The 12,266-nt window shown below is 53.4% G+C and overlaps 2 protein-coding genes across 6 annotated transcripts in view; both read left to right on the top strand.

Annotated features, from left to right (window-relative positions):
- The window catches only part of SCMH1 (Scm polycomb group protein homolog 1), a gene marked incomplete at both ends in the record, with an annotated part of 68,243 nt that extends 66,455 nt beyond the window's left edge, over positions 1-1,788 (top strand). For 3 of the 5 annotated variants that reach the window (XM_084242747.1, XM_084242750.1, XM_084242749.1), the window contains 2 exons: positions 162-347; positions 1,663-1,788. In XM_084242747.1, coding sequence (XP_084098873.1) covers positions 162-347; positions 1,663-1,788 — 312 coding nt within the window. The remainder of the gene's footprint in view (positions 1-161; positions 348-1,662) is intronic. The other 2 variants (XM_084242748.1, XM_084242751.1) reach the window with 1 other exon arrangement.
- A 6,557-nt stretch (positions 1,789-8,345) lies between these two features.
- SLFNL1 (schlafen like 1) lies at positions 8,346-12,265 on the top strand (the record flags this gene model as incomplete). The annotated part of the gene is made up of 4 exons (XM_084242280.1): positions 8,346-8,807; positions 10,516-11,061; positions 11,335-11,478; positions 12,143-12,265. The coding sequence occupies 4 exons, from the start codon at positions 8,346-8,348 to the stop codon at positions 12,263-12,265; spliced, it is 1,275 nt and encodes a 424-aa protein (XP_084098406.1).
- Position 12,266: the final 1 nt, after the last annotated feature.

Genomic DNA, 12,266 nt, shown 5'->3' with positions numbered 1-12,266 from the left:
ACCCTTAAAGAGCAAAGAGTTGACTTAAAAAGTATCTTGGGTCCTTTGTGGAAAAAGCTTCTCTCTCTCAGCTGCTTACACTTCCTTTGCTCATGCTCATGCAGTGAGCCTCACTCATAGGGCCATCAGGACATGCCAGGAACAGTGGTGAGGAATTATAGACCAGTCCCCACCCATTATGGCAGGTGTCCTCCTATCCTGCAGGGTCGGACCGATACCTGGAAAGCCGGGACGCCTCTCGACTGAATGGCCGGGACCCCTCCTCATGGACTGTCGAGGATGTGATGCAGTTTGTTCGGGAAGCTGATCCTCAGCTTGGGCCCCACGCTGACCTCTTTCGCAAACACGTAGGTGTCCCTACCTAACCTTTCCTGTTTCTGCAGCTCGTAGACTTTTGAAGGCCAGGGGCTATATATTTGTTCCAGGTCCGTTCAAACAGAGCAAAAGAAACATAGAACTTAGAAATCCTGCGTCTCAAACAGACCTCATTGGGCACTGAGTTCAACTTCCTCCTTTGATGTAGGATCTAATTCAGTCACCTGTCTTCAGGGTAGGTGGCCTGTGGGTGCAATGACAGGGACAGGGGTCTCCTCTTTGCCTAGGAGTACTTGTTCTCCCATCTGCCTGCCTGGCCTGAGAATCAAGGACCCTCAAGCCCAAGTTGAAGAGTCTCTTGACAAGTGAACCCCAATCTCTACCTCATCAGCCTCCATCCTCTACTTGCCCCTCTACAAACCTCCAACGTCTCTTCAAGTGACCATTTGGCTCTCTGATCAGAGACATCTCCTGATTCCCCTGTATTTGGGCCTCAAACTGACTTTCCGATACCCATTACTGCTTGTTGCTGTTCTGCCTTTTGGGCATTCAGAATAGATCTGTTCCCCTTCATTGATCATTTCAGTCTTGCATGCTAGTTAGGTTTGGAGCGTGCTCTTAGACCAGGCCTGAAGGTCTCACAGCTGCTCACTCAGTGCCTGCCCTGTGCAAAACTCAAGGCCCCTGCCTTCCTCAGGGAGGAAGATGTCTCACAGAGTAACAATTGCGGGTCAATATAAAAATAGCCGGTGACGTTAAGTCTCAACACTATGAAGCTATCTGCAGGCATTGCAGCACAAGTTTGATCCCCAGCCAGGGAGCAAACACACATGGTGCAGCAGACCACTCCTGCCTCACCTGCTGCTGCCCTCAGCAGTGTATCTCAGTAGATCTGCCAATTTTGCTCCCCACTTTGTCTGATGAATCCTCTCACTCCCTGCACCTCTGGCCTGCACCCCAGCTCTTGTATGCATAAATAAATCTTTAAAAAAAAAAAAAAAAAAAAAACAGCCTGTGATAAGCATACTGGCTGGGGAGGCTTCCTAAAAGATGGAATCGAGCTGGATCTCAGAAGTTTGGGAGGGTGGGGAAACTGCCTCTCAGGCAGCAGAGAAAGGAAAATGGTATATATGTGATGAACTTAACCATTTGGGTTCAGTGATAGATACTTGAGGGCAGGAATGGTTAGAGACAAAAGGTAGGGACAACAGGTCGGCTTTAGTGTCATAGCAGGTTTACTGGACTGTGTGTGGCTGGATGGCAGTTACTTCCCTGGGTGTCCTCTAGTCAGAACCTGCTTGGGTCAGACCAACTAGGCCCCTAATGGTGCTTCCTCCCATTCCCCAGGAGATCGACGGCAAGGCTCTGCTTCTGCTTCGCAGCGACATGATGATGAAGTACATGGGTCTGAAGCTGGGGCCTGCACTCAAGCTCTCCTACCACATTGACCGACTGAAGCAGGGCAAGTTCTGAATGGGAGACACAGCCTAGATGACTGAGGGGTGGAGCAGATGGGGGCATTCTTCTCCCAGGAAAAAGGGTCATCAGTCACTCCTGGGTACATCAGTGGGGTTCAGGGCTGTCTCAGGACTCCAGGAGGCTGTGAGGAGCCACCACAGCTAGCCCCTCCTGCTATGATATGTCCTTCCATGAAGGACTGAGGAGGGGAGTGTGGGCCCAGGGCTGGCACTGTTGTTCCCCTCAGCCCTGCTCAATCCTGAGGTGCCATATTTATTTCTCAAGCCTGGTCAGCCTCTCACCAGGAATTTAAACTGAACATCTTCCTAGTGATAGAGGAAGGGGCCAACCCCTGAGGCTTCAGAAGAGGGGAGCCTAAATGAATCATTATGCTGAGTCCCCCATCACTGCTGGGTCTACTGTGGCACCCCAGTACCCTACAGCTCTGCCGTTTCCTCACAAGATTTCTAAACTCCAAATTCATGGTGCAGACCTCTACCTTTTTTTTAAAAAGATCTTTTCTTATTAATTTATTATTTCTGGCACTTGGGCAAGCCCTCAAGTTCATGCTCCTCTCACTTCAGACCCTGGATTCCAGGAGGAGCGAGATCGCCCTGCCATGGTCCCAGAGATGCACTCCCCAGAGAGGCTTAGCCCCTTTTTGGAGGACATTATCCTCAGGCTCTTTCTCATTGGGATGGGCAGACCTAGAACACCTGAGTACATCACTCAGCACAGACATGACAGAGTCCCCGTCTTCCCCTCTCTACGTCCACTGGGCCCTGTGCAACCCAGACCTCATCTGTGGGAATGGGAGTCTCCTGCCTGCACTGTCCCACAATAATAACTCGTGCCCTGGCTAGAATTTCTGAGGATAAGGTTGGACCCAGTGATTTTAGGCCAGTATGGCCCTAAGTGGGTGATGGGAGGGGTCTCTAGGCTGGAGTCTGGTTGTACCCACTCCACTGTCCATATGCTTCCTTTGTAAGCATGTCAGCAGTACAGCTGCCCCTGCTGCCATCTGGACTTATTTTATGTCTATTTGTTTATAAATAAAATACAATATAGATGCAAGTGTTTTTTTTAATCACTTGACAGCCCAGTCACTATGCCTCCAACAGGCAGGTGAGTCCCCTTCTCTTCATCTTAGTTTTCTCCTTATTAAAATGAGCATGGACAAGATAACCCTAAGATTTCTAATTCTGCAATCCCTAAACAGAAGACTGTCTGTCAAATGCTCAGTGGGGGCCCCAGCATCATGTAGCTCCCTGGGAAGATACTGTGTGAGTTCATTCTCTGCCCTCAAAGGGCTTTACTCCGGGACAGCCAGGCAGCAGAACGCACAGATGTGCAAAGTCTGAGCAGAAGAACAGTTCCAGGGGTCAGCCACTCCAGGGAACATCCATGGCTGGGTTCCTCCTCATCCACATGGGGTAAGGGGAGGCGCAGGCTGGCCCAGGTTGCAGGGGAACCCTTGTACACACAGGGGGCGGGTACTCCTGTCCAGGGCCACGCATTCCTGTTTCTGATGGGGTCACAGAAGGAGAAAGTGCCAGGATCATAGCACAGTGCAGTGTAACCTGATAATAATTCGTATTTTTATATTACATAAACAGAATATAAAAAAGCTATGTACCTTTTATATTACATAAAAGTAATACTATTACATAAAGTAATACTATTACCTAAAAGTAAGTGTACATAGATTAGAATTATTCCCCTTTCATCTTTACAACAAACCCATTATTTATTTATTTGTTTGTTTGTTTGTTTTTGTGGGGCCCTCGCCGGTGGCCAGGGAACGAACCGGCGCTGCAGAGGCTGCGGGCAGCCTCTCAGCTCAGGGCTCAACCGCTGTGCCACCAGGGGAGGCCCAACAAACCCATTTTTTAGATGAAGAAACTTAGGCTCAGATCACTTAGCCAGGAAGTGCCAAAGTAGATGTTTGAAGTCAAAAATCTGACTACAGGGCCAAGGCCAGGGTTCCAGCTCTTTGCTGTAACACTCTGAGTAGGTCATTTTCCTCTTTGGGGTCCATCTGGCTTTGATGGGTTTGGATGAGGAGACATATGAACACTCCTACCAGCTGTCACCACTGACTAGTCCAGACATCATGACTAACATTTGTCTCTTCCCCTTGGCCAGTGTGGGGTTCTAACCAGGTTCCTGTGAAGCAGTCACGGGTCAGGGCTGCTAAACTAGAATAAGCCCCTGGTTTCCACAGACTCTTGGGCATTAAGGTCTGGTAGGCCATGCTGTTTATTCGGGGTATTTTCAAAGAGGGCCTTACTGCACCCTGCTGATGAACTTAGCGATGTGACCCTTCCCCAAGAGACTGAAGGTAACAGCAGCATATGTCATTTAAACCTCACTACAGGCCTGGTGGATAACTGCTGTGTTCTCCAATTTTACAGGTGGGAAAACTAAAGCTTGAGAGGTTAAGGCACTTCCCCCAAACTCCATAAATAATGAGGGGTGCAGTCCATCACACTATCCACAATACCCACCGGGGAGCCCTTGACATAGATCCTACTAATCACTCAGATTGAGACTCCCACAGGCATTCACTTTGAAGGCTAAAACAGCAGGCCTGGCATGAGGCACTCTTCTTCAGTAGGGTGGTCCTCACAGGGCCCATAGTCAGCCAAGAGCTGCTGTTCTCCTTGGCTACCCAGGTACAAGAGAATGTGACATATCAGGAAGAAGTAGGGTTTACCTTGACTTTGGAAACATCGTGGCCCAGAGAAGCCGATAATTCCCTAGTTCCACAGGATCCCTGCAGGGCACATGCCCAGTTAAGTTGCTGTGTCCAGGAAGCCCAAAGCTGTGGCTTTTGAGCAGATATTTACAGTTCATATATAGAACTCCAGTCCATATGACCTATAGTTAGGGGTCATTTTTGCCATAAGTAATGTTGCCTTGAAACAGTTGACATTCAATTTTTATCTAATTTCCAAAGTCTGAGAATTAGAAAAGTAAACCAAAGTCAAATTCTACAGGAGAGGGGATTTGTGATCCCTTTATTCATGCTGCCCTAACCTTTGGGGTCACAATCGAATAAAACAAAAGAAAATCCTCAATTTTTGAAGTTGTTTCACAAAATCAAGCCTTCTGATAGTGACCCAGCATCACCCAAAGAAATTGAAGTGGCCTCTATAGGCCCATGCACACGTGCTTCAGGGCAGGTGAGACCAGGCTGCTGACACAAGCAGTCCAGCCACCCACGAAATGGGAGGGGTAGGACACACAGGGTAGGGCCAGAGGCCTCTGGGCACCAGCTTCACACACCCACTGTCAGTGCTGTGACAGAGAGGACATCAACTCCAGTGTCAAGGAACTTCAGAATTGAAAACCCAGGTGCTTCAGGAGATTTGATAGAGGCCAGGGTCCACTTAGGGCTGAACCTTGGGGACCCCTCTGTCCTCTCCCCAGGCCCTTCCTGCCTGCCACGCAGCCATTTTACCTCTCTGCTCTGTCTCCGCTTTCCCGAGCAGTGTCCACAGCTCTCCTCAGCATCTCTGTGGAAGTCCCTGAGGTCGCTCTCTGGGATGTGGCCTGGTGGACACAGTTGCCAAGTGGACACATGGTTTCTACCCTCAGGCCGGATACCACAATCCCTCCTCAGGAAGAGCCAGAAAGTGACTCACCCTTCCTCCTTGAGACAAAAGAAAAACATGGAAAACCTTCTTGCCTGGGAGAGTGCAGGTACTCCTGGCCTTACTGTCTTCCCTCGACTTTTTGCAGCCTCTTTACCCTAATGCTCTCCAAGTCATTACATCAGGGAAGCTCCACAACTGCAGCCCAGGACAGTCACCCGAAAGCTGCTGCAGATGCTTCCAGGAGCCAGCAGCCAACAGGTCCAGCGTACACACTGCATTCCAGATGCCCTGTGGGTGGCAGGGGGCTGGCCCCATCCAAGGACAGCCGAGAGCCTGCAGGCAGTCACGGCGTGCAGGGGGCGCTCAAGGCAGGCTGAAGTGATAGGGGCCCAGTGGCAAAGCCTGTGTCCTCCCCACTTCTCCCCTGAGTTCAGTCTACTCTTGACATCCTTGCTTCCCCAACACAGCAGCTGAGCTTGTCCCCACCCACACGCTGCCCTGACCCTCTGCCCCTTCTCCAGCCCTCCTGGGCAGTTAGTGCCTCCCATCACTGAGGTGGTGGGAGCCACCCAGGGGACACTCCAGTTTTCAACTCAAAAAGCCCTTTCTCAGCTCCCTCATGGCCTTCTCTTTGGGCCAACTCCCATTTTTAACTAAATCCAGGAGTTTTTCTCCAGTGCCAGGTGGGGTTTGTCAGTAAGATCGCAGACATCCAGCAAGAGGATTGAAAGGGGTTGCTTGTCCCACAACAATGAGCTCTCATCTGCCACTGCCTGCAGAGCACCATCAATACTGTTAGAAAGCCTAACATCCTATTTCAGTATTTAATATATTATGTATTTAGTGCTTACAATAAAAGACGAATTTTGCCTCCTGAACAAAAGAAATGGAACTAAAATTGTTGAAGATTACAGGGAAATATGTGACCCAGTAGTTTAAAGAGGTTTCCAGTAAGCCTGGGGACAGTTTTGGCTCTCAAACCAGTTTGGAAAATTTCACGCAGAGCAGCTGCCTGATAGCAAGGCCTCCAGAGAAGCAGGGAGAAGGCCCTGGTTATGTTCACAAGTTTCATCTGTCAGGCACCTCTCCTGGCCAGCTGTCTATTTCTGCACCACTCAGCATGACTCCTTTTAATCAGCTGAGACAGCTACACTGCTGCTGCTGCTGAAGTCAGAGTCTAGAAGGGCCTGAGGAAGGGGGAGGCAGGGAGGTGTAGAGCCAGACCTCTCAGAGCTGTAGCTACAGTGACGGGCAGGTAGGGGGCCACCAGACAGGCTCTCCCCCGGCCACTGCCACTTGGGACCTGGGGCCTCTTCCTTGGCTTCACTTTTTTTTTTTTTTTTTTTTTGGTCTTTTTCTCACATAATCTTCCTCAAGTTCCCCAACCAAGCTTCTGCCTCAGTCCTTTAGGGAAAGAAAAATTCAGTAAATCTTCAGGATGGCTGCTCAGGGAAGGGAGGCAGCCTTGTCTGCTCTGCCTGACAGAGTCCCCCATCTGAAGCATCTGCTTTTGGATTCCACCTCTCCAACCCACAAATTAGGAGTTCCAGAAGCAGTATGGGAAATTGCTGCCTTATATTTGTATAATGAAACACACTTACCAAAGCCATGTGTATATTGACCCATCTTGGGAATACCTGGGTCCCCTATCAGTGCCCAGTGGAGCCTGGAATTGATGACTACAGCTTCCATGTGGCACCAGGCACTGCTTGGGCACTGGGCCTATTGAAACTTAGGGAGGAAGTGTTTTCAACTCCTGAATTCTAGGGAATAAGGAGATTTCCTGTTTGGTTTCCCTACTCTGCCTGCCTGAGGCTGGCTGAGAAGGCATTGTTGGCCTTGGTGAGATCACAGAGGTAGTTGCATAGGCCCCACCCACTTCCTACAGCCCTGGTTCTCACTGCCCCCTGCCAAGCCCCCAGCTGCCCTCTGGAGCTGCTGGCCAGTGGTCAGGGGGCTCTGGGAACTCAGGGATGGCAACTCCCACGTTCCAGGAACCATCAGGACATGAGGGTCACAGGCCTCCCTTTCCCTTCTATCCCTGTTTGCCCTGAAGGACCCATTCTGAAAAGATGCAGGTCCATGGTACCTGCCTTAGAAACCAGAGGCTGGGTGTGTGGGGGTGAGTAGAGGGGCTGCGTGTGTGCCAATGTGCACAGCTCAGAAGTGAAGCCTAGTGCCTGGTGGGGACTGGGATGCTGTTCACAGGGGCTCAGCTCTGTCCCTCAGTCTAACCTTCCTCACTTCTCTCTGGACCGAAAAACAGAGGACTCAGGCTAGACTAGGAGTTCTTACTGAGTGTGGGGTACAGCCCAAATTATATGTACATGTGCAAAGGCCTTTCTTGTGGGGAGGGGCCATAGCTTTCATCAGTTTGCCCAAAGTCTAAGCGCCTCTGCCCCAGCCCTCTGATCCAACCCTGACTGTTCCAGAGAGCCTGCTAGACTCCCACCAGGAAAGAGGAAGCAGCAGTAGGGCTGCAGCCAGTCCTCAGGGTCCCAGAGTAAGGTGGCTCCTGCAAAGACCACTCTGAAGTTTTCTTTTGGTGGCAGAGAAGCTGCCATCTCTGGTTGGTGGGAAGCCCTAAGGCCCTGAGTCTGGGGACAGAACGGGAAGAATGGGACCCCTAGGGTCAATCAAAGGACATAGTGGGCCTCAGAGGCCTGAGTCCTGGTCCCCTCTCCCCTCTGTGGGCATGTCCCCTCAGTCTGCCTTTCTGTGGGAGGAGGGGCAGGCCCATATGCTCTGTTCTCTGGCTCAGCCCTGACTCTCCTCTTCCCTGTCCTAGGCCTTGGGTGGGTGGCAGGCCCCTTCCTGCTGGCCCTCTGGTGCCCCTCTCTCTCTCTGGCCCTGCCCCACCCCTGCCAATCTGTGAACCTCCCAGGAGCCTTGGTACCCTGTGAGTCCCCTGGGAGACCCTGGGCCAAACTGAGAGCCCAGGACCCTGGGAGGAGCAGCCAGCTGTAAGGCGTCATGGAATCCCTTCCAAGGGAGACCCCTCCAGAGACTCCCAGGAAGACATCATCACAAGCACAGGTGCAGGAACCCCTCATGGACCCAGACAAGCAGCCCCTGCAGATGCTCCCTCCGGATGAGTCCCTGCCTGAAGACTCTGGCCTCCAGGAGTCTTCCGGCATATATACTCTCTATGTGGGTCACCTGAACCCCCAGTTCTCAGTTCCCGTGCTCGCCTGCTTGCTGCGGGACACCCTGGAGCGGCTGGACCTGCGGGTGACACGGGAGCACATCGAGGTGGTGAAGCGGCCTGGGAAGGCCTATGCACTGGTGCAGGTGACCACCCACAAGGAGACCCTGGCCGCCCTGACCTGGCGCCTGAATTTGGCCCTGGAGGAGCACCAGATCCTCAAGGAGCTGGTGGCCCGCGGGAAGGAGCTGGTGTTGAGTGAGAGCCGTAGGCCATTCAACCGCAGGGAGGTGAGTGAGACTTGCCCTAAGTCATCAGGTTTGCCAGCCCCAGAGCCTCATCCAGGTGAGAGGCCTCGGCGTGGATGGCGTGTGTTGAGTGATGGGAGCAGGGAGGCCTTGAGGAATGGGGACAAGTCTACAAATTGGAGGCTGCATGACCTGATGCTGGTACAGCCAGCTTTCTCCCAGAGGGACACCCACCAGAACAGCCAGTTTGTCTCCAACCTGAAAATACATGAAGATGAAGAAAGGCCAAAGTGTAGTGTCCCTGAGTCCTTTTGTATTTCAGCCTCAGCCTAGCCGGCCCAAGCCTTAGGATCCATAGCAGTCCGATTCTTTCCCCGGACCACCTCATTCACTCAATGGATAAGCAGTGGTGGCCACTCTGTGCCAGGAAGTAAAGCAAAATGCAGATGCTTGGCCCTGGACTCAAAGCACTCTCATCTATGAGCAGAGCCAGCCAGCCAGTCATAAAGCTGCAAGGAGGGTGCATAGGAGGGGACAGAGCCACAAGGTAGTAAAATCGAGGCTGGGACTTGGGGATTGGGAAATTCTGGAAGAGTACTTCCAAACAGAAGCACAGGACACTAACAGAACAGGGTGGTTGTCGGGAGTGTTGCATTTGCAGAAGGGCAAGCCATTTGCTATCCCCGAGCTCGGCTGAAGGCTGCACGGGAGCACTCTGGCCCTGAGAGCAGGGGCCGAGTCACCAAGGGCTATAAGACCAAAGCAGAGGGACTGAGGTCGTTTTGTAGTGTACAGGCAGCTGGCGGAGGTCATGCCATGAGACTGGTGATTTGGTTTTTCTTTTCTCTTAGAGTGAAGGTTTCATGGTATTACTTGTTACAGCACTTAACAGCTCTGTGACTTACATTTCAAGACCTATGAGCCTGATTGCATTTTTGCATGACAGTTTCTCGTTTTCTGATACATTGGTCTCTGGGCTAGAAGGGATGTGCCCTGCATGACCACGTCCTGGCCCACACAGAGCCCCCAGCCCCTGGACACCACTTCGAGAGACTGGGAGGTGGCAGGGAGACAGGGAAGAAGGGTTTTACGGGAAAAAATGTGACTTGCATCTAAGGTCAGCAAGATAAGGGATCAGGATGAGGTGTCCAGGGAGGGGATGCCTGAGGTGGCTCACAGGGAAGTGGCAGTAAGGGCATTCGTGATCAGTGTGGAAACCCTGGGAGGGGACTTGGGACCACTGGTCAGCGGGCCAGAAAGCAATAGGTTAGGCTTTGGGGGAGATCGGGGAGTGAGTGGTAGGTCTCTGGGAGCCCCTCTCAGTTGAGAGTCCTGCACATGTGTCACAGGGACCAGACCATCTCCTGGAATGATCTGGTTCTGCGCCTCGGAGGTCCATCCACAGCCCAAGTGGGGAGAGGTTGGCCCACAGGTATCCCAGTTCTCAGCTCCGGGAAGGAGTGTTCCTTACCCACCACCCAGCCCACAGTCTACCTTGGAAAAGAGCAGCCCAGCACAGGAACAGGAGCTGGTTTGAACCCTGATCCAGCAGGGTTTCCCACATGGCACAGCAGGCAGAATTAAACCCCTTTGCCTAGGGATCTGTCCTGAGGGGCATCAGGATACGCAAGTGGGCTGGGCCCTGTGTGGGGAAGATGGAGTTCTGGCAGTCTGCCCTTCACTGGCAAGGTCAGGGCTCCCCACTCTAGTATGGGTCCATACACCCCACTCTTGACCCCTACCCCGGCAGGAGGACGACAATGGCCTGAGCCCCACCCCTGATCTCAACTCTAGTCCTGGCTGCCGCCCCAGACCTAGCCTCAGACAGGGCTCCGGCCGTCAGCCAGCTGAGCTCGCCCACACCTCGCCTGTCTGGGTCCACGCCCCGCAATGGCGGCCCTCCCAGGGACGGCCCAGCGGGACACGCTCAGACAGCGACATCGTGAACCAGGAGATCCTGGGCCAGGAGCGGCTCTTCCAAGGCTCCTTCCTGGGCAGCGAGACACGCAACGTGGAGTTCAAGCGGGGCAGCGGCGAGTACCTGAACCTGACCTTCAAGCACCATGTGCGGCGCTACGTGTGCGCCTTCCTCAACAGTGAGGGCGGCAGCCTGTTCGTGGGAGTCGAGGACAATGGCCTGGTACAGGGCACCCGCTGTAGCCACCGCGGTGAGGACCGTGTGCGCCTGCTGGTGGACTCTGTCCTGCAGGGCTTCAAGCCCCAAGTCTTCCCCAATGCCTACACGCTCAGCTTCATCCCCGTGGTCAGCACCACCATGACCAGCACCCCCCTCAAGGTGAGCTGGGGACAGGAAGGACTCTGTCTCATCATCACTGCACAAGTGACCGTTCACATCTATGCTGCTGAGCAGAGCTGGGGCTGGGTGGGGGTGGTGGCGAAAGGGAGTTGGGGAAGGAAGTGACTAAAGAGGCTAGAAGCAGGCCTGCCCCCAACCCAGCCAGGCTGTCCCCCAGGAGCCAGCGAGTCATAAGGAGTCAGCAAGGTGGGTGGGTGGGTGGCACACTGTCAAGTGCAGAGGCTGCCAAGAGCTGCTGTTGCCCTTACCAAGGTGATCCGTCTGAGCGTGCGTGTCCCCAAGGCCCAAGCTGAGCCACGGCTCTACGAGACAGACCAGGGAGAGGTGTTCCTGCGGCGTGATGGGAGCACCCAGGGCCCGCTGTCCATCCACGACATCCAGGAGTGGTGCAGGCAGGTAAGTGGCCAAGGCCATGGTGGGCAGCATAGAACCCCTCCAGCCACTCACTGAGCTGTCCTGTCAGGTTTCTTCAGTGCGCCATAGCCCATGAGGACACTGGGGGGCTGGATTGAAATACCCCACCACATCCAATATTCTACTGCTGTGGAGCGGGGGAAGCAGGGGCAGTAATATCAAGAAATTGCAAGACAACCCCGAGGGCTGTGTGCTGCATTTGAGGGGGAGGAGGCTCTCTAAGGCAGGCAGTGAGTCCTGGACATGGTGCCAGGGAAAAACCTTTCAAGAGGGAAACATCCACTGCCAGAGAGCAGAGGAGAGCAAGTGGCTGAGGGAGAGAAGAGCATGCCCCAGGGCTGTCAACCTGAGCCCACCCCTGCCACAGGAGGTGGCCAGAGGAAGGGCCATCCCAGAGTCTGGGATGCAGGCTGGACCCTGAGGTCAGGCAGCTCCCCTAAAGCCCCAGGCTGATGTGGTCAGGAGTGGCAGCACCACGAGGGGACCTGTTTTCCCCACCTAACAGGGACGTTATATTGCCCGTGGCCTTGAGTAGGCCACCAGGGGTCTGCACCATGCCATCTCCCATCAGTCAACCCCAGGCAGCGGGCACACTGGCCTGAGACCATAGTCTGCTCAGACCTGGGCTTCTACCATGTCCCCTCAGAAGTGGATGGCAGAGCTGAGCAAGCTGGAGACGAAGGTGAAGGCACTGACGATGGAGAAGGAAAAGCTCGAGCAACAGCTGCAGTTACACAGGCCCCGCTCCTGCTTCTGCTGCGTCCTGTGAG

Source organism: Talpa europaea (genome assembly GCF_964194135.1).
Source record: "Talpa europaea genome assembly, chromosome: 9".
Taxonomy (NCBI): domain Eukaryota; kingdom Metazoa; phylum Chordata; class Mammalia; order Eulipotyphla; family Talpidae; genus Talpa; species Talpa europaea.
This window is presented reverse-complemented; position numbering and strand designations above follow the sequence as displayed.